Genomic DNA, 22,863 nt, shown 5'->3' with positions numbered 1-22,863 from the left:
TACACAGACCATGATGACTGTTTTCAAACGAATCCTTCTCAACCTGATTATTGTTCATAATTCTAGAAACATATAGGATAAAAATATTTTCTTCCAAATAATATTTCAAATTATGTGTTTTTTCTAAATTTGTATGTTGCACAGCTCGGACTCTCAGAAATCTGTGTAACCTTCAGAGTTGACAAGTGGCATGTCAGACATCTAAATATGATGTAGAGTTGTTGCAATCGAAATAGACAGTCTAATGTAAACATCAGTGGTAGATGCTAGTAGATGGAGAGGCATGTCTTGTTTGAGACATAAAAATGAGTAACCAAGCAAACTACATTGTATTTCTTTTTATTATTTGAAAGTAATTTTTGTGTTTTTTTTTTTGTTTTTTTTGTGCTCGAGCCCATAAGATCCTAGTTACACCACTGAATTGGGTACATTTGAATTTTTGCTGAACTATCATTTCAATAGTGGGCCTCTAGCAGTTGAAAAACATTTCTAACTCTGCTTTTTAAGAAGCAGAAAAGATCTGTTTGGCAAATAAAAGTCTCACGAGTCCTTCAAAATCTGTTTAAAAGAAAATATAAAAGTATCTCATTTTAATTCAAGAGTAAAATGGACAAGTTCTGCAGCAGAAAGCAAAACGTCTGACTGCTTTTGGTGAATTCCAGTTCTTTTTTATGATTCACAACTCCCAAACCAGCCATGATGGGTTTATTCTCAACCTGACATGCCATAATTTATTTCAGCTCTGTGAAATATGAATCGTGCCAAACCCCTGAACTAGCAGTGTGCTGGATGCTGGACTGTGTGATTCAGCACATAGCTATAATTTTATTGTGTTCTTGTTAGAAATGTTGTGTGGTCTGCTCATTAAATAACATTTATTAGTTAAATGACTGCACTAAGAACTGACAAGAAGTGATTTTTCTGTTTTCTGTTCTAGCTGTGCTCGATCCGCTGTGTATCGCACTCGGGAAATGGCTGCTAGAGCTTTGGTTCCCTTTGTTCTAGTCACCCAAGTTCCTTCCACCATCCAGACCCTACTGGAGAGCCTGCCTGTAGAACCTGGGCCAGGAACTCAGCAGAACCACGTCCATGGAACTCTACTACAGGTTTGTAGTATGAACCAACTTCTAGCAATCTTTTGCATGGTAACACTTTTGTAATAGCAGACCCCGCTAAATAGCAGCTTGGCAAATAAATAAATAGCAACTTTTTTGTAATAGTTATTGATAGTTAATAAATATGTAATTGTTACTTGCACATTAATAAGTGCCTGCATTTGAAATATTAACCATTTACTTAGTGACACATACAAATAATCCATAAATGTATTATATTGAAGTGTAATAAGTAAGACGATATTATAAAGGTCAGTCGCAACTTTATAATATGCTTTAAAAAAAGATGTGTTAACACACTTGTATGTTTTTTTAACATTTTTTGTGTCATATTGTTTTGTGATTTAATACTTTGTGTTATAAGTAAGTTATCCATTATTAGACTCAAATATTGTAACACATTTTGTCGTCTTCAACTGAACACACTTGTGCCTAGTCAGAGGCAGAATGTGTTGTTTAACACATCTGTTTTATAGTTTACAAAAAAACATATTAACCACTTATTAATTGACCATTTAGGAAACACTTATGTGTTGCAAATTCACAACATAATAAATAACCATGTAGAACAGGACATAGACAGTTACTAAGTAGTTATGCTTATAATCAGAATGATTATAAATAATTTTTATGCAACTAAATAAATGTTTAATATTTCAAGTTATGATTCATGAATTATGAGTATCAAATAACTAAATTATCAAACTATACTTAATGCTGAAGTTTCTGCAGTTCAGAATAATTTTTGATTGTTCATATGGCACTAAGTAAAGAATTAATCATAAAAATTGTAGCTTTATGAATGCGTATTTCAATAATTTATAATTATTGACATTCATTAATAAACTATTACATAACAATTAAATTACTGTTTATAGGTTATTATGCAGTGCTAGCTAAAAAAAAAATAATATATAGTAGCGGAGTATTTTAGATGAAAAAGCAGTAGCCATAAACAGAGACACAAGTATCACTGTTTGATACAGAGTAGCAGCAGAGGTAGCAGCGCAGCATTTGTTTACAACAGCAGTGAACTGCAGAGCCAGTTCTCAACCACTGTGACGTCCATGTGAAGAAAAGGTTGCTGTGTTTCAGGATGAGTCAAGAGGGATGAGGTCGAAGCTCAAAGGTTGAAAACAGCTGGTTTACAGAACTTAGGGAAATTAATGGGTGCTTTACTAAAACTACTCCATGCTTCATTATTTTTGTGCGTGCGGTTGATGTGTGCGTGTGGCAGAAATGTCAGACATTCTTTGATGTCTGCATGTAAGAGTTTACATTCAAAATCATAAAATTCACAAGCAACCTGGGTGAGCTCAGTGAAATTAAACAGAGATGTTACAATATCACAGTTTCCACATGTGCTCAGCACAGAACTCAAGTTCTCAAGAGCTCTACTTATTGAGGCTTCGGAGTGGCGCAACCGTCCAAGCGTTGACCCTATCATCAGGATGTCGAGAGTTCGACCCCCACTGATGCTGCAGCCATCCGTGGCCAGGAGTCCAAGAGAGCACAATTGGCCTCGCTCTCCCTGGGTGGATAGGATGCCCACATCTCCCCCAATCACTCAACGCGATGCTAGTCAGTGCCGGCGTCTGTTAGCTGACGTAACAGATCTGGTGGTTGGCGCTTTTCTCAGAGCGCGTTCAGCTGTCCAATGATGTTGCGTGAGCAGCAGTTCGAAAAGATGCGGTGGTGCTTCACTGGTCTTGGAGAAAGCCTGCGCTAGCCTTCACCCTCCTAGCACTGGTGTTGCCGTGTGACCTGGGGGAGTCCTAACTAGTAGGAAACTAGTAGCTGGAATTGGAAACGACTACTTATCCCTCCAGGTGAAAATGTACATGTTTCAAAACAGTAAATAAAATGAATCAGCTTTTTTCTCAGATTTCTGACATATGTCAAAAGAATGTCGTATTTTCTCTAATTAATTGATACGTTAAAGTAATCACATTCTTTCTTGACGAGTAATGGCTCTTTTTGATGTACAGTCATTTTGACATACTAAAATCTTGAATATAGGTCACTATTTTGACTTAATGAGGCACATTTAGAACCTGAAACAGGTGAAAAAAAAGACATCAGGCTTTCACACAAAAAGCACTTAAGACAAACTCATGGTTATATTGCACTGGTCACAGGTTCATTACCAAGTTGCATCTCTGTTCATTTGCATGGAAGTTCTTAGTAGATAACATGCATTTTTACTGTTAAAACAATTGCCTAGGTTTTGAAATCCAAGCTGGAACGCTGTTCTATCCCAACTTGTATTTCCAGAATGGCCTTCCAGCCCAACTGCACCCCTGTTGGTGTGTTGAAACTGTTTGAATGATACTCAGCCTTAGGTAAATAGTGGGGTGATCATACACTGTGACTAAATGTGAAGCCGTTAAACGGTCCAATGTCCTATCACAATACTTGGCAAATCACAAATCAATAAAATCACTACAGGATTGTATCGTTATGGTGCATTTTATGGCCTCTAGTGGTTTCCATCCCCTGATTAAGGGTGTCCGGTTTGTACTCTGATATGAGCGGGGGCAGCCGTTACAGCAGGCTGTTTGAGGAGTGTATGTATGTTAGATGTGGTGTTAGGAATGCTGTTGGTGCTGCGGTGGGCTTTGGGGTGGGCTAGTGTGGTATTGGGGTGAAACACTAATGCACACTGGGTGAAAAACAGTTTTTTTTGTTTTGTTTTGTTTTGTTTCTTTTTATTTGGTGGGAGGGAGATCTTTCCTGTCATGGCTGCCATGTGTGTTTCGAAAGCCATTGCAGATGTGAAAAAGGAAGAAGGGAAGAAAGGAGGAGGAACGTGTGGTGAGAAAGGGAGCTCACAGAGGAATGGATGAAGGATATGTGTGTGCGTTAGGGTTATTGAGAGGCTGAGGCCTTCAGCCATCTCGTCCTTTCATCTCCTGCATCTCTCTTTCTCGCTCCCCTCGTCTTTTTCCGTCCGCCCATATTTCTTGGCACTTTCATGGAATGAAGCGCTGAAAAGAGCGAGAGGAAAGAGCTCAGTCATTTCCTGTGTTTTCGTCTTCAGTTCGGTTCTTTCAGATACTGCGGCCTGGTGGCTCTTCGCCTTTGAATATGGAAATGTTTTGTGTGTGAGCAGATTTGGAAGCGATAGTGTAAAACAGATAGTGTGTTTATGCGGATAGGAAGGAGATAGCGCGGTGTGTGTACGTTACGCGGCTGAGCTAGAATGGCCTGTGCTGATCAGCTGCTGATACTGCTGTGGTGTTGTCACAGCAGGCACACCATCATGCTGGTGTCTGATGTAAATAGTAGTGATGCATGCTGGGAGCTTTGGTGAAGAGTAGATAGAGTAGAGCAGACGTACGTGTGTGTGTGTGTGTGTTTTACATACTCTTCAGGACAAAAATGTAGAAAACGAGGAAAACAAGAGAAAAACAAGGCTAACATACAATATCAGGGCCAACAAAATGCAGCTGACTTATTAAAGTGTTTTTAAAAAGCTATGTTTAATTTTTTAACCTGAAAGAGTAAAAACATTTTTTTGGTGACTGAGTTCAGGGTTAATGTTAGGCTTAGTCCTCTATTTCACACTTTATGAGAGCAAAGTTTGATTAATTTTTTTGCATTAAATGGAGCTAATTATTAAAAAAATAATGTATGCAGGGGCTTAAATGTGAAGCGATGGGGGGGGGATCTTTCTTAATATAAATATTTGGAACAAAATAGAGCAGTTTGGTCTATAAATACTTAAAAATAATAATAATAACAGAGACTAATAATTTAGAGACATTAGATTTCTAAAATAAACAAAAACACCAGAATAATTCTAAATAAAAATGGCAACTTTAGAGTTCTCTCAAGTGGCTACATAAGTAAGAATTCCCTTCCTACTGGCTTTATACAGTACACTGCTGCACAGTGTTGCTTCTAGGCAACACATATATTTGATATAATAATTTCTTGTAACATAAAGAATTTGTGATACTGACTGTTAAACAAATTAACTTCACACACTAACAGATGTGAGTCATAATTTAAGATGAGGCCACAATTTGCAATAGAGGGTTAGAAAATGACACATATTGTTACGTAAAAATCACTATCATATCAAAAACACCACTTCTCAGTTTTTGCAAATGTATATTTGTTGTGTGAACAGACAAATAGAAATGATATAAAATGACTTTGAATGAAATCTGGGACATACATTACCGTACATTACATTGGCTTTCCATCTTTCTTTAGAACATCACACAAGCCATAAGCGCACAGGGACGCCGAGCACTCGTTGAGTGGTATAGCTTTAAGGGTTCTAACAGATGTTGGATTTTGTGGACTGTGTTGCTCATGCAAATGCTGCACAGTTGTGGTGTGTGTGAGAGAGAGTGGGAGGGAGCATGTATAACAGGTTGCAGATGTCTTTGTCTCAGTTCTGAATTAATGACTTCTTTGTTTGGCGATTCCATCAGATATGTCCAAACGTACGTAAAAATAGCTGCAGTGTATGCAGATGTTCACGAAAACTTCCACATACATACCCATTCTAACCTCTCTCAGTGCGTCATGGACCTTTGATTTTGCCCGCAGATCAAGCAGCACGTATCAGTTAACATGAAGTTCTGTGGAGTTCAAAAGTGCATTTTTGGTTATTAAATCACTTCTGCTGTGGAGAGCCAACATTTGTCTGAGCCTCAGCAAAGGCTTTGTTTACACAACGCTAGGGTTCCTTTTAGAACCGGACTAACGAGGGAACCAGACCAAGCAGCACTAACGGAATCTGGCACTTCTGCCTCCAGTCTCTCGCAATCCAGTGCTGCTTTTTTTTCTTTTTTTGTCATCTTCGTGTTTCCACAACATAAATCAGACGAGGAGAGACATGGCTTTCCAAGGATATAAATGAAGCACTTTCAGCTGAGGGATAGTTTGCTAGAATTGGTTCATATTTACATTAGTGGTCTCCAGGTCTTTCAAAAGCTTGGCATCAGTGGCTGTGTTTACATACAAAGACTTCTGTCAATCCGATTGAATTCATTCTGATTATAGACTAAGACTGAGGTGTTTATATGCTCACTCTACTCAACAATCTGATGTAAAATCTCCATTTACATGCACACTACAAGTAATCCAAAATTACGCGCATGCGTAGAGTACCACTTAGTGTAGCCGTTGCCATGACAACGAGCATCATGTAAGTCCAGTCAGAGTGAGATGAGCAACAGTGAGCAGTGCTTGTGTTTTTAATTACTTTAAAATGATGTCAGACTCAGGAAAATGTACTTCACATTTACTTATTAAAGAAGGCCGAGAGGAAGAAGTCGTGTTCTGAGACACATAAGCTGGACGCCCGTCCCACTGCCGTCTTTTAAAGCTCAAAGCATAAAGTTATTCTTCTCTGCAGACCAGTTTCTGCTCCCACCATGTTGAACGTTTGAAAATGTAATCAGATACAGACATTTACATGGCTATTATTCTTCTATTCTAAGTTTATTTACAGGATTAGCCACCTCGTTTACTCGGATAGAAATTGTATTCTGAATGGCATCAATCAGACTAGTCTATTTTGAATGGCCTCAATCGGACTAGTCTATTCCAACTGAGCTATCAGTCGGAATATTAACGGATTTTCAGGCTGCATATAAACGTGGCTAATGTTTTCGATAATACAAAACCAATCTGGTTGCAGATAAATGTGCAACTTTACAGAAGTTCCAAAATGCCATTTTTAAAGTGATGATCAGATCTCATGGCACTGAAAATAGATAATTCCATTATTCTATTTAATATTTAAATACAACTTGTTTTTCACAAAAACTAAGATGTTATATAAATGATAACTGTTTTTTCAAGATGTTCATCAGGCCTGGAGGGGTCTAAAGACCACCAGTATTGAACTGTGGAACAGTGGAACTGCATTCCCTTGAGTGATGGAGCACAGTTGAACACCTTTGGGATGAGACTGATTTGATTCAGAAGTAATCATCTAATCATCTAGTACCTGACCTCACTAATGTCCTTTTGACTGCAATCAGATCCTCACAGCAATGTTCCAACATCTATACTAAAGCCTTCTCAGAAGAGAAGAGGCTGTTTCTGCAGCAAAGGGGAAAAAACACCCCTATTAATACCCTTGATTTCAGAAGAAACAGTGGATGAGCAGGTGTCTACAAACTTTTAGACATGTAGAGTAAAGAACTTGCAGGCTATATTTATTCGGCTGCGGCAGAGAAAAGGCTATAAAACAAAAACTAAACCAATGAAGCTTATTTTTCCCCATCAGGCATCATTTGGTTTAGTTCACCTTCCTCAGAACGTCCATGAGGCCTTTCTCTCTGTTCAGCGCTGCTGAAATTCTTAAAGTTAGCTTTCCTAGAAAACAGCTGAGTTAACTCTCCTAGTTTGCCAGAGGTCAGCCTGTAGGCCTGCAGTGCAGCAGGCCCTCAGTTGTGCTTGCGTCTATGTGCAAGTGTGTCTTTTCTGTACACCCTGCTGAATTATGGGCCGCGATGCGGTATTTATTTTTGCTCCTCGTCGCCGCTTCTTTCTCCATCGCTGGTCTGCGGCTGGTCACAAGTCATGTATTTGGTCACTATAAATACCCTGCTGCTTCCCCCTGCGAGGGGCCAACGAGGGCAGGGAGCTCCGGGACTCTTGCTCTGGCCTGGGACAGCACAGTGGACGCTGGGTGTGGGCAGAAAGGGGGGTGCTGTCCGAGGCTCGGCGTGGAGCTTGGCGGTCAGGCTTGTTTTTGCCCTCTGCCTCCCTTGCCTGGTGCATAATGAATGGCTTCCACAATGTGGCTGCAACCCAGAAAAGAGGATTTTTTTTTCAACCTGCTACAAACTCACTAACTGGGTTGCCATTCTTAAGGCTCCACCAGCTAAATGGGAAATCGTAAACATATGTGTATAATCGTGGCCGGCGCTGGGGCAGACTCAATAGGGGGCGTCTGAAACTCTGACTGGGGGCGGTAATAATTTGAGTGAAACCAACTTTGGAACTACCCGAGTGAAGCTGTGCAGTCTGATTGGTGCTGCAAGATGAAGTTAAACGCAGTAGTATTAGTGACCTGAGTGGTACAGCATTATCACACAGGCCTAAACCAAAAACATGACAGTGCATAGCTTAACATAGCTTAACGATACAATTCTCAAAATAAAAATTTCATGCCAAATTAATCAACCTTCAGCAAGTGCAGTAGAAAGTAAATGTTAAAAACAGGACTTCACAGCAATAGGCAACAGTCTTGACTACTTTAGAACATCCCTAGTGTAGGTATGCAACAATTCCCATCGGCCGTCTGAGAAAAATATCCTTTAATTAAGTGGGTCCGCCCACCCAGACATTTTAACCAACTGACAACAAGGGGGTAGCTTCTTATAGATACATTAGTCCCTGAGAGAGTAAAACCGTAAAAACCTTTGGTAGAGCGAATCTAGCTATTCATATTTGCATAAGAAAGCTAAAAATTGTCCAATACTGAGGGGATGAGCAGTCCTGTTTAGGAGAGCTTTGCCCCCTTTACCACACTATTTTACGATAGTTCTGTATAATACTGATGCAAATTATTTCTAACCTCATTCAACTTTTGTTTAAATAATTTGTAACATACATGCTGGTTATAGCACTGAACTGGTAGCTCAGAAACAAAACTTTAGAAGTAGTTCTTGATCAATTACTAGCAGGTTTGCACTAAACCAAATAGAATTTTTCAGATGGCATCAATACGACATTATTTTATTCACTACTTGTTTGGTTTTTGCCAACACAGGAGCAGAAAACAGTTCAAGGAAAGTAGTGGAAGTGTTTATGTATGGTTGTGTGTGAAAGCACAAATATACAGTAATGCAGCTTTGCTGTTTGAATGTACTTCATTCCTGTTGGACAGAATAGAGATTTGGAGATACAGGGCTGAGATTCAGGAAATTTAGTCCAAAACAGGCTCCAGGTAAACTCTCACCAATAATTCTGTCATGCTCAGATTTGCTTTTTGCTTTCTGTTTTTTGAGACCTACTAGCCTAAACAGTAATCAGACTGCAGGTGGTGGGTGTGAGCGCAGACATACTCATTTGTGTGAAATTTGTTTGTCGTGTGTACGCTGTACATACACAAAACAAATACCACCTCATGTAAGAAATGATTGTGTGTGTTTAACTGTATGAGTAACTGTTCAGCTTTTTAACTTACAAATACAGTAAAAATATGTTTCTGATTATATGTGAAATAATTAGCATGATTACCAGAGGAATATATCACAATAAAGATAATCAACTCTGGATAAATCGCTGTAATTGATCATCTGAATGTAAGAAATGTATTATATTGATATCAGTGAATTTATACTGTTTGGAAACTGTAAATATAAGATTTACTGTCTGTAGGTTGACATCTATGTAATTTTATCATCATTAACTAGGAAGAAAAGATAAAATTTCCATTTTCCCATCAAGCTGACATTTTCACTGATGGTAAATTTTTTAAATGGCCAAAATGTTATTTTAAATAAATCTCTCTCCCCCTCTCTCTCCCCCTCTCTCTCCATCCCTCCCTCAATCTCTCTCCATCCCTCCTTCTCCCTACCTCCCTCCCTCTCTTACTTCCCTCTCTCCCTCCCTTTCCTTACTTCCCTACCTCCATGCCTATCCCTACCTCCCTCCCTCCCTCTCTCTCCCTCTCCTTACCTCCCTTTCGCCCTCCCTCCCTCTCCCTGCCTCCCTCCTTCTCCCTGCCTCCCTCCTTTTCCCTCTCTCCTTCTCACTCCGTCCCTCCCCCACCTCTCTCTCAGGTGCTCTTCCTGCTGCGTTCTTACCTCACAGACACTCATCGCCCCCAGACACCAAAAGGAGACCAAGACAGTGACATCATAGGAGCCCTCAGGCCAAGACTGTGGCTGGCCACAAGGTAAACACAAACACAAAGACTGCCAGCGCCAAGCAGAGTCGTAAAGGAATATTTCAAACACTTGAGCACTGTAGAGGAATGTAGACATATGTAATTTAAAATGAGTGCTTTGTTTGTTTGGTTGAAAAACTTGATCGAAATCCTCTGATGATGTCCATTTAAAGTCCCCACCCTGTTCACTCTAAGACTGGCGTGATGAACTGGTGAAATTGTTTCTTTGCCTTGCTCATGATGCGTGATTTTAGTGTTTGTATGTATTTGCCAGTAAACATGCCTGCTGATTATAGCACTGAACTAGTGGAGTAGCTCACAAACAAAACTCTAGAAGTAGTTAAGCTGTCGTTGGATGTGTCTTCAGACCACATGCAGGGTGCAGATTGTGGTAATGAAGAGTTCTGGCTCTGAGTCTAATTGCTGAGATGTTAATCTATTCCTTTAAGCTGTTCTTCAGTGTAGAAAAAGCCTTCTGTTTTCCTCTCCATACTCCAGCTCACATTTCAAAGGCTGACCTGCTGTGTGCTCCCTGCCCTCAGAGCAGACCTGCTCAGATCTTACAGAGCGCTGGGTGGAGTGACACCGTGACCTACTGCTCTCTCACTCCAATTGCCCACCTACGGCTGCTGATATGAGTGAGCAAGAGAGAGAGGGAAAGAGAGACATTAACAGTGGATAGAAAGAAGGAGCCAGTTGAATGATCTTCCACCTATGGCTGTGCAGTGTACGGTTTAATCAGTAGTGCAGTGTCTGCCTTTGCAATCCTAAAATGAACTCTCTATCAACTCACACCATTTTATGTGTTTTGCACATTTTGATCAGTGTCAGATGTTGTAATGATGTCAGATGCGCACATGAGTGTTCTTTCAGCATTCTGATGATTGAAAGCAATCACGTGATCTACTTTTGGTCAGCATAATTGCAGGTCACTCTTAAATCAAGTCATTTATTCAGCAATGTCTTTTTAGTGTATAGCAAGGCAGCAATATAACACTGCTGTCAGAACAAAACTTTGTATGTCAATTTTTGGCGTTTTCTAGTTTTTGACAATTTGAAAAGGCCAGTTGCCCTTTATTATGTGTCAAAATTTCCTGATGAATGGACCAACCCAAAATGGTCCAAAATTACTTGGAAAAACATATTTATCCATTTACTTCCATTAAAAATTAAGAACGCTTTTCCTCGTCCTGTAACGTTTTCTTTTGGAGAATCCAAAATCTGTAGTATTTTGTTCATGTTGTGCAGCCATGCTACCAGACATGGGTAGTATGAAATGCAAGTAGTGGCATTACGTGATCAGGATACAAAAGAAGGTAATTGTTTTCTGCTACAGTTACAAAAAAAACGGCAGTAATCGGATTACAGGTATGTTATGAAAAAACAGTGATTACTATCAGGATTGCATTAAACCAAATAGTTTTTCAGATGGCATCGATGCGACATTATTTTATGTACTTGTCGTTCGATTTCTGCCAACTGTCACAGGTGACATGAACTCACTCCGGCAATCTCTGTTGTCTCTGTGGTTGCCATAGCAACAGCTAAGCTGATTGCATCTCAGCAATTTGTAATAAACATCAAAAGGTTTAGTTTGTTCTCTGCTTCGTCATGTATGGTTCTGCATTTCTGCTGCTCAAAGTGGACTATAGACATCCAGGTAGTCTGTGAAAGTGCTCAGCTCCTGTACAAGGGAGTGAAACTCTCGGTGCTGCTTTTGCTTCTCCAAAATGAACAGTAGCCCACCCTTTTTATGAAGAGCAAATTGTTTTTGTCACTTGAAGAAATTTGGACATTTCTTTTTTTTAATGCTCTGAACATGAAAAAAACCTCACTGTCACTGTGTGCGTAGTTTGGGCAGACAGTTATGTCACCTGCCGTATCATTTTGTTTTATTAGACTGCAGGTTGCTTGTGTTAAGCTAAATAAGACTTGCTGAAATGTAGTTTTAGCTAGTCTTTACTTAATATGATTTTAAAAAGTAATCAGTACCAGAATACGTTTCTGTACTAACCCTGCAAACTACCTACAAGTCAATCCTTTGTCTTCTCACTTGCCATCTTCTTGTTCTCTAACTCCCTCCCTCCCTCTAGAGGGGTGGACAGTGCTTTATAGAGAAGGGAGAGGCGCAGTATTGATGGAGAAAAGATTTTGTGTGTGCTGGTTCTTGATTAAGATGACGAGGTGAATTCCTGCTCAGCGGTCCATGCTGCGGCTCCTGCGTTTGATCGCTTGGCCCTCCAGACCTTCCCAGGTGTCTGCTAATCCCTCCTCTCTTCTGAAACGTGGCCCTCTGCAGTCATTAGAGCAGGATATCTTAGCTTAATCGCTACCGCTAGCAGTGGGTGGCCCATACTCAGTGCTTCCTTAACCTCTGCGTAGTTCCCGCTAAGTTTCACCAGATTTCACCACACTGGGCATTGTATTTTATTTTTCTAGTGTGGTTTAAATAAGACCAAGTGTATGTGGCTGGTGGAGCCCAAGTTCATTACTATGCTTTGCCTTGTGTTTCAGCCTGCTGACTTTTGATCATGATGGAAGTGAACACAGCCAAGATTAACTCAGCAGTTTGGCCTAATACACTCTCTGAATGTAAACAAACTGAAAGCCAGGCCGGTACCTTCAGGAATATTCTGACTTGCACGCGTTGATTAGTCTCTGGCCGATGAAGCAGATGAAAACATCTTTAAATATGCTGAAGCAATAGTTGACGAGAAAAACCGAATCAGTGTTTTCCCCCTTATCCCAGATGTAGTCAGTCAGCCAAGATGTGTTTGTTTTCTGAAGTTTGCTTCTCTAACAGTGTTAATGTAGCAAAGTAATGAAAGCCTATATAATTGGCAAACTGCTTGCTCCAACCATCACACATTGCCTCAGATATATAGTTAAGTAATTTCAAATGAACATATTCATATGATTTCTCACGTTGCATGTTACAGTGGTATCTAAAAAAACAGTCCATCATATATACATTGAAAAGTCTGGATTAGTATTTTTTGCAATTTTACATACAATAACTAGACACTAAAAGGTATTTTTAGATGTTGTGTTTAATATTTTGAGTGTTTTGGAATCATTCTACCAAATTGCTTCAAAGGTAAACAGTTTTCAGACTTGGATTGGCTTGGATTTAGATTAAAATCCTTTTGCTTTGAGTGACCCCAAACCTTAATTATGTTTATTTTATTAAAACTCAAGACTGAACATTCCTCTTTCTCACTACCAAAACAATCATAACACTATACTACAGCCCAAACATTACCAAATGTTTCAGTAGTGACTGTTTTGTCTAATTTTTAGCAGAACCCAAAACACTAGCCAATACGTGACTAGCAAACAAAGCTTTGCACAGCTGTACACACACAAAATCATAATATTGTTCATAAAAACACATGTTTTAACAAATGTGTTTACTAAGTTGCAGAACATATGTGTTTCGCTAGTGACAATTCTCAATGTTACACACTGATTTTCAGACTTTGGGACACGTACTTCAAAACCATAGGATCTGACTGCTTACTATCAGTGTGCCCCAATTCAGGGGCTGCATCCTTCGAAGGACGCGGTCTATGAAGGCATGTCCTTCAAAGACTGCTTAGACCCACGAAGGCTGAAATGAAATGAGACGTTCTGCTTTACGGCGGATTTCCTGTTTGCGTCATAGCACCGCTGTTCCCATCGGCCGCATATGAAGGAGCCTTCGAAATGGGACAGGCTAGTTGCGCCGCTCTGATGCATTTGGCCTTCAAATGCAGCCTCCGAAGGATGCAGCACCTGAATTTGGACGCAGCTCATGTGGCCTGAGGGACAGGGATGCAGTCTCACTTCCTGCTCTAAAATGCAGGGGTGAGGCTAAAATAAGGCTCCACCTACAGACTTAAAATTCTGTATTTTGGTACTGACATGAGAACCTGAGACAGTGTTTTTGAATAAAGCCTTTTTAATTAAAAATTAAGAAAAAAAGGGTAAATATAGGACCTAGGGTTTGGGACAGCCTCCTCACAATAGAAAGTACCCAATAAATTTGTATATATTTATCTAATTACTATCACAATTAATGCCTTCGGTTGAATAGATCATAACATATCTAAGGTCTGAATACTTAGTATTTTTTTTTATTTATAATTTTTTATTGTGGGACCACAGAGTCTAATAAGGGTCCATATCTCCAAAATTGCAACAAAAGCATGTTTTATACAGGTAAATTGTAGAGGTTCATGCCTGTGTTAGTAGGTGGTATGAGCTTCCTTTACTTGTTACCTTGTTAGCCTCATAGCTTCAGTGGAAAACTAAAGTAGCAAACTTGAAACACCGAACATGTCCTGGCTGAACTACATTTGGGGGTAAGGGGCGGGGAGGCATGAGTAAATTAGATTTTTTGCTGAACTACCTCTTTAGCTTGGGAGCGCAGGCTCCTTTGGATCCACTTTTACCTCAGTGTGCGTGAACTGTGTGAAATGTCTTGGCTGGATTGGGCGGCTTGTCTCTGATCTGGGTTTGGAAATGAAGAGGCTATGGTGGTTTTCTGCATTAGGAGCGTGCACTGTGATGTTCCAGAGCTCAATGCACTCCATATGAAGTTTCAGCGCCCTGGACTCGTGCCTCCAGCGCTCAGGCCAGCAAAGTCTGACCAGCCGGCAGGTAGAACTGAGTGAAACCGCACAGTGTGAGAAAGAAAGGGCAGGTCAGATGCAGGGTGGGGGGTGCATGTGTTAGAGAGAAAGAGAGGGAGAGTATGGGCATGGGTGTGTGTGTGTTAGAAAGAGTGTGTTATTAATATCTGAGTGATGAAACGCTGACGTCAGTCTCGAACACTGCAGTCCTTGTTCTCACACATGCCTATGGGCACTCTATGCTGTGGTCACACACACACAAAGATGTGCTCTGCCTTACAGACAGTTGTGTGCACACAAACACACCCACAGAGGCACCCACCCACACACACACACACTAGTTTTGTGGCTGGTCTGAAGGCAGACGTTCCAGAATTTTCTTTGTTCAGTCAGACGACACATGTGATGCTCCTGTTTTTAGCTCCTCCAGCTCTGCTTCCTCTGACAGCACGAAGACTTACTGTTATTAATCAGTAGGATTTCTAGGGATAAATGAAAAAAAGACAAACTGACTGCTGATTTTAGCTTTAAAGAAATGTTTTGTTCAAGTGTACGCAGTACCCCCCCAAATAGTCAACAAAGACATGCTTGCTTCTTTAGTTTTACACTGCAGCTATGAGTAGCTAACAAGTAACACATGTTTATTTACACTGTTTATTTACATGTACACTGAAAAAGTTCCACAGCTTTCAGCTTTATTTAAAGGAGTGCGGCTGCCACGTTGCATTTAGCTAGTCATGCAAGAGTAGTGCCTTCATCATGAACACCAACCAAGACATAAAACCTCCTCTGAGGGTTAAGAGGGACGACAATGGACAGTTTAACATAATGATCAAAATACCTGATCCTATAAAAACTATTGACAGTGAACATTTGAAGGGAAGAATTTCAATTGTGTTAAGTTTGTCGTTTAAGCAGGAAGACGAAACCATACAGAGCTGTTAAATTACTTGCTAAGGTAGCTAGCTCGCTTGTGAGATTGCGTGAGCTGCTTGTAAGTCTGTATTTTATTCTCATTGCAAGCTTCTGTGCTACTTTGTAACAAATAAGAAACACTTCCTTTGTTTCCATAACAAAAACGACATGGACACGCCCACCAGCAGCAAACAGAGAGATCTGCCGGAGTGCAGCAAGAAAAATTGCTGTAGATGCGCACCATAAATCACACACTGACTTCAGCCTACATCAAGTAGTCTCAAATAGACTGACTTCTGTGGTTTCTGACGTTGTATGGCTTACTCTAATCCAGTGGGTCCTGAAGTTTTGTCAGCTGAACTCCTTCAGCCTAAATTTGCCTTGAGATTTTAAGTAGGCTAACAGTAAATTAAGCAGCTTTAGTTTCCATGCAAACCTATTAGTCATGTTTAGTTTGTTTGTTTGTTTGTTTGTTTGTTGTTAGTTTGCTTTTTCTCAAAAAGCTGGCTTCATACTTTGATTAGAAAGCTGTTTCTGCTGTGTCACACACTTAATGTTTTTCTTGCGAAGAATGATAAGAAGAATAGAAGTCTATCACATGAACCATGCAGTTATTAATTACTGGATCATTATTGATTGGAAATATTAACGTCGATCACTTTTATACATACAGCATATGCAAAAGTTTAAACACCCTTGTCAAATTGCATTTATTTTTTTAAGGGAAAAGGAAGTTAACACATCCTGTACAATTGTACAATTTCTATTTGTTGAGTTTAACATATTGTAAAAAAAGTCAAACATAACATATAAAATTTGCCATAACTTTTTCACAGGCCACATCTTTGGATATATTTTTTCCAAGATGTTAAATTTAGCAAATAAACAGTAATTGGGCACTAAAATATGCACAGGTTTGTTCCCTATAGAGGATGGGTTAACTTTATCAACAAAATGTCATTTGACCAGGGGTGCACCCACTAATCCATACAAACAACTATATGAGGAGACAAAGTGTTACATTTTGATTTTTTGTTTACTTGTACATCACAGTCTCATGAACTCCCTGCAATGCCAAAAGTACAGACAAGTTCAGACAAGTGTTTAGCTCGGATGTATTTCTGTATTTTGCATTGGCAGTAAAGAAGAAAATTGTGTAAATTAACTCTTTTTCCCTCTATGTTTAATTGGTTTATTTATAAGAAGACCAGAATGTGGTGATTTTAAGTCTCTCTCTTTCTCTCTCTCAGACGGAACCCCTGTTTGGTGACCAGAGCAACAATGCTGGACCTGCTGACTGCTATGTGTACCTCTCTCTGTGCTCCTGCTGAAGGTATGTATACGCAGACGTCTAGTTCAGTCCAGCGCACACCAAGAATCAGCTGATCCATCATTGTCTCTCTTTCAGCTCGAGCTGTGCGCTGTGTTGTGTAATTGAGGCTTTTCATCATGCTTTGAAATGCTCTCAATCAGCTCTCTTCAAGTAAACAGTGTGACTGAATGATCTTGCTTTATAGAAGACCTCAGTGTCACTTTTCCTGGAGGATAGAGTCTGTGTGTCTGAGGAAGAGAGAGACTGTGGATGGTAGGGGGCTTTAAAAAAAACAAAATGCAAAACTGGCAATTACCAAACACAAAACACCATTGTGGTTAGAATAACAACAGGCAAGAATGTGATGTCATTGATTTGAAGCACTGCTCTTTAGTTTCATCACAGGCATAAACTGCTAAATGTGAGTTACAAGCCAGTTTCATGATTGACTTCACATCTAAAAATCTAACCTAGCATGAGAACAACACGTTATGATGCACAACACCTGGGTGGAAATCTGGATTGTCCCACCTGCAGTGCTACAATTTGTATTTAAGAGAGTTTCTGCTGTTTCTTTGAGTTTAGTAAACGTGACATTTGAGAATTGATGATCAAATTGGCCAGTGAAGCACTATTTAACAGGAACTATTGGTGTATAAAATTCTGTGTATAAAACTCTTTTGTCTAAATATAAAATAAAATCGGCTGACATTTTCGCTTATCTGAATTTTTTGCCCTGCAAAATCTGTATTGGCCCAAATCATTTCATATTGGCCAGGCTCTAGCAAGGAAATGGTTTTACCCTTTCGGTTTTAAACAGTGAAACAAAGGTTTATTCATCTCTCCCTCTTTCTGCTCTGCACTGTATCTGCTCATCTGTACTATCAGGGAATCCCTTTGCTCGGTTTAATTGCTCCTCTTGATGTTCTCTCCTTGCCTTCTCAAGCAGAGTGTCATAAATGCTGAGAGCAGTTAGCTTCACCTATTTGGGCTGCAGCACGAAAGAAAAAAAAAGAAAAGAAGAAAAATTAACATAGTTTTAAGAGCAGTTACAGTTTGAACTGGAAAAAAAGGAAACAGCTTTAATAGTCAACCTTAATAGTCAGTTTCTGCATGTGTTCCTGTCCTCTTTCAGGGGGCTTGTAGTGTATGTGGGTGAGGGTGTTGGGGAAGATTTCTCAGGCAGCACTGCATTTGAGCCGTGTGGCCTTTCATACACAGCTAAGTCCTCTCCGGGAAAACAGCAGCAGCCCACTTCTTTCTCAGCCGCCGAGCCAAACTGCTTAAACTCTCTATTACATATGCAGACGACTTAACATTCATATACACTGATGTTAAAATATGTGGTGTAACAACACATTGGGCCTCATTCACCAACTATTCTTAAGAAGAAATTCCTTCTCAAAACTCACTTATGCAGTTTTTACGAAGATTCTGACATTCGCTGATGTTTTCTTATTTGGGATTTATCCCAGACAGAATCTACACACACCAAGAGCACAGGTGTGAACAGTTCTACGCTTTAGGAACACGTCATGAATCTGACGTACACTTTTTGATAGGACTTTTCTGAAGAACCATTGTAAGAAAAAATGTATAAGATATTGGTGAATGAGGCCCATAGTTACACTGTGATATCGTGATGCAAAAGTTTGACAGTTTGCGTTGTGATGTGACCGTGCATGAACCTTCCAGCATGTTTATAAGTACATGAATACAGTCATCAGTTTTTCTTAACTGCAATTTTGTCCAAGATATTTTGTAAATATTGAATTATAAACCCAGTATTGGAAATCGAACTGTGGGCAGAATGCTTTACTACAGACATAGTTAAAATGTATAACATAACTGTATAAAAATATATAAAAGAACTGAACTAAATTGCAATGAAAAACAAGCAGACAAAAAAAAACATAAGCTCAGACCTTCTGCAAAAGCTGTTTGTAATCTTTTTGCAGGTGAGGTTTAATGAGATATATTTCTTGGTAATAAAAAACTTTAATTAGACTTTTTCTTTGGCTGTTACATGTTGCAAGATAAAGAATCTTAGAATTGTTTACATGGAGGAATCTTGCTCTGTTTATGGGGAACAAACGGCTTTTGTCAGACAGACACGCACACACAAGTAGGTCACAGGAATATTGCAATGTTTTAGTGTTTTGCATTAAGTATTGCGATATTCAAAAAACAAATAATGAGTTTAAATATCTGGATAGACTTCCCAAATGGAGCCAGTTAGAGTTCTGGTCCATTAAGAGGAGCATTAAGGCACTTGTTCAGTGTTTTGGTTAACTTGATGTAACAAATGTTAATACTTACACAAGGGCTGTATGATTATTGCTGTGTATTGCTACATATTGAAATTGTGGTATGCCTTGGAATGCGTTAAAGCTTATTGGTGAAGCTCTGATGACATGATTAGAGATTGGACTGCATTATTTTGACTGTAGCCATTTGTTGGAATGCATGGATGCCTTGCTTTATCAAAATTCCCACAGAAACACTCATCTAGAACATTGCATATAGCGAAAAAAACAAACTGTGCTCATTGATCGATATTGCAAAAACACCAATATCGTAATAATTAACAATTTATTGTGCAGCCGGTAGATAATTTACTGAGCAGAATGTCGTAAGCAAAAGGGTTTTGAAGCTTTAAAAAGTGGTGTGCTTTTTCGCACATGTGTTGCACACTCTCCACAGCCGCCTGTGTTTTGGATTTCACAGTTTGGGCAATGATGGCAGAGCGTGATGTAAAATCCATGTGTGCGTGTTTCACTGCTGTGACTATAGACACACCACTGCTTCCCTAAAACATAAACTTCAGCTAAACAATGAGCAGCGAAAGTCCTGGTCATGGCTTAAACAGCATGTGTTCTATGCACTCTAAGGCTCTGTCTGCACCTGGCATTAACATACTTCTCATCATACAGGGACAGAGCATGAATGGGGTCCAAGACATCTCAGAGATGTGATCTGCATACTCAGAGGGATTCACATAACATTTGTAGTGTGAAGCGTTCTTATACATTCCCAGTAGTAATGAAGGAACGTCTAATCAGCTGCGTCATTGCAGCAGAGATGAAAGCAGCTGTGTAGCTTCTTTGTTTATCTCTACCTTTTGTTTTTAAGTTGCTTTTGTAATCTGTGCCATCTAAACACTTGTAAAAGCCATTATTTTTACACAAACAAGACATCCAGAACATTTTGCCTGACAGCAAATACAGTGTGCAGCGAATGGTGCCTTCTAGTCTTGTTGGAAATGTTGTATTTGCAAGATGTGTGCATATGAACACCACCACATTTTACTAATAGGAAACTCAGATTTTTCGATAAGCTTTGAGTTTCCGAATTGTGGGCTTGTCAACAAAAAAAGCATTATAATAAATAAAAATGATAATAATCTTTATTTATAAATGGGGCAGTCGTGGGCTGGATGTTAGGGAACCAGCCCTGTGACCGGAGCAAGGCACCTAACCCCCAGCTGCTCCCCGGGCGCCGTGGATATGGCTGCCACCGCTCCGGGCAAGTTTGGCTCACTGCCCCCCCAGTGTGTGTGTTCACTAGTGTGCATGTATGTGGGTGTTTCGCTGCACAGATGAGTTAAATGCAGAAGTCTAATTCCTCAGTGTGCAAACACAGTTGGCTAATTGTTCTGAATTCTGTTCTGTTCTATTCTATATAGCACTTTTCATGCCAGTGTCAGCTCAAAATGCTTTACAGACAGGTGATAAAGCTTAACAGTAATAGAAGAAATTATGAATACTAATTTAAAATCATATAAGAAAACGACAGATCAAATTAAAAAGATAAATACCAGAGAGATGTAGAATTTTAATTAAACGCTAAGGTACGGGTACATTTTTAAATGTTTCTTAAAAGTGAGCACTCAGCTTGACTGTCTAATAAAAGGTGGAATTGAGTTCTACAGTTTAGAAGCTAAATAACTGAAAGAGTCTCTCCATGTTTTCTGTATTTTACGGAAGGTGTTTGTAGAAGGCCAGGATCTGCAGATCTAAGATCACGTACTGGAACATAAACAGACAGACCCTCTGTGATGTAAGCGGGTGCTAGGTCATTTAGATTCTTAATAACTAGTAGCAGAATCTGTCCTGAAAGATGCAGACAGCCAGTACAGTTCTTTTAAAATGGGGGTGATAGGAGCTCTTTTTTTGTTTTTGTTAGGATCTGTGCTGATGTATTTTGTATGTGTTGTAGAGGATGGATTGTTTTCTTAGGGAGCTCAGTAAGAAAGGCTTAACAATGATCAACTCTGCTGTAACAAATGCATAAACAAGTTTCTTTGCGTCCCCTTGAGATAGAAAAAGGGCAGGACTTTATCAGTATTTCTCAAATGATAAAAAGCTACTTTCGTGACTTCATTTACATGCAGGATAAAACAGACCCACCCAGGTTTCGTACTTCAGGTTTGGTATATGAAGCTAAAGAACAGTGCTTCTCATAAAGCAGCTTTCTCTGAATTTAAGTATCAACAATCAGTATTTCAGTTTTTTTGTGATTCAGTTGCGTGTCGTCAGCATAGCATATGAAAAATGTTTCCTAATGACATCACCTAAAGGTAACATGTACAAACAGAAGAGCAAATGCCCCAAAACTGAACCTTGAGGGTCTCCACAAGAATTTTTCTTTGATGAATGATTTCCTGGTGAAAGCATTAACTGTCTATTAACTAAATATGATTTAAAGCATTCTAAAACTGTGCCTGAGAGGTCGACCCAGTATGGATTAGAATCTTGTGATCAGTCCAGTCAGGCCTGGTGCAGTACCTTCTCTGTATTCTCAGACAGGATGATAGATCCACAGCGGCTTGGGTGTAGTCCGTCCCTGCGGTAGAAGGCCGGTCACTCCCAGAATGCACTCCAGTTGTTCACGTAGCTGACGCTGCTGTTCTCGCACCAGCCTTGGAGCCAACAGTGAAGTGCATAGATCCTGCTGAACACCATCCTGACATGACAGTCATGGCCTCTGTCCTCTTCTTAATATTGTCTAGAAGTAATCCGATGCTCCTTGAGGATTTTACTCTGACGTGACGAGATGTCGTTCACCCCAGCATGGCACCACTGTGCCAACATCCTTGTGTTTGCTTATTATATTATAATACATATTATAAAACACTTGGAAAATAAAAGTTTATAAAATGTTTGTGGACAGATACATGGATACTGGGCTGAAACACTGGGTAGAGCAAGGCTATATTAACATACGCCACCTTATTTGCCACATGTAAAGTTAACTTCTGATATACTCTGAACTTCATCAAATGGTCAAACTTGATCAAATGATTGGTTGAGGATTGGTCTGAATGTCAGAAGATCAGTAACGGCGTCATAACTGCAAACAAATGACCAGAGACAAAACTAAAACACCCCCACTATGAATGTAGAGATCTCCACAAACAATCAACCTGCTTATTTCCACATTTGTGAAGGGAAAAATAAGATTTAATTGTGTCTCAGATGGCTTGCAATAAAAAGACACAATAGAGTAACAAATAATAGAAGTGCTGTGTTTGGCTACACTATATAGTTAGCCATATCATTAGATTACTATATGTTGGTTAACCAAAAAACAGATGATATTAGCTGTAGGCAAATGATCATTTGAAGTGTAATATATATTTATTATAAATATTTATTATTGTTTTGTCTTATTAACACAGCTGTATATTATGTACCCAACATATCCTAATAAAATGGCTTCATGTGCTGGTAATAAATACAGACTGGAGTGCTCGCATGCTGTTAGGACATGGTGCAAGGGGCAAGACATGGAAATTTTCCCCTCAGTCCATTTGAAGTTTGTTTTGGAAAATGTTTTTATTTATTTATTCTTTTATTTTTAAAGGAGCACTATCTTTTTGTAGAATGACAGTATGTTGGAAGGCAAATGAATGGCCCTGGAGAGAATTCTGCAGGGGTTCATTTTTCTTTTGGTACCACAGTTTTTTTGTTATTGTATAGTCACGTGAAAGAAGTCTGGCAGTTATTTCAGTGCTTCTTTTTTTAAGTTCATCAACTTCAC

At 39.5% G+C, this 22,863-nt stretch overlaps 1 protein-coding gene across 1 annotated transcript in view; it reads left to right on the top strand.

Annotated features, from left to right (window-relative positions):
* thada (THADA armadillo repeat containing) overlaps positions 1 to 22,863 on the top strand; it is a 108,637-nt gene that overhangs the window by 63,152 nt on the left and 22,622 nt on the right. The window contains exons 29-31 of the mRNA XM_036573810.1: positions 938 to 1,106; positions 9,875 to 9,990; positions 16,760 to 16,842. Coding sequence (XP_036429703.1) covers positions 938 to 1,106; positions 9,875 to 9,990; positions 16,760 to 16,842 — 368 coding nt within the window. The remainder of the gene's footprint in view (positions 1 to 937; positions 1,107 to 9,874; positions 9,991 to 16,759; positions 16,843 to 22,863) is intronic.

This window comes from Colossoma macropomum, unplaced genomic scaffold (assembly GCF_904425465.1).
Source record: "Colossoma macropomum unplaced genomic scaffold, Colossoma_macropomum, whole genome shotgun sequence".
NCBI lineage: Eukaryota > Metazoa > Chordata > Actinopteri > Characiformes > Serrasalmidae > Colossoma > Colossoma macropomum.
This window is presented reverse-complemented; position numbering and strand designations above follow the sequence as displayed.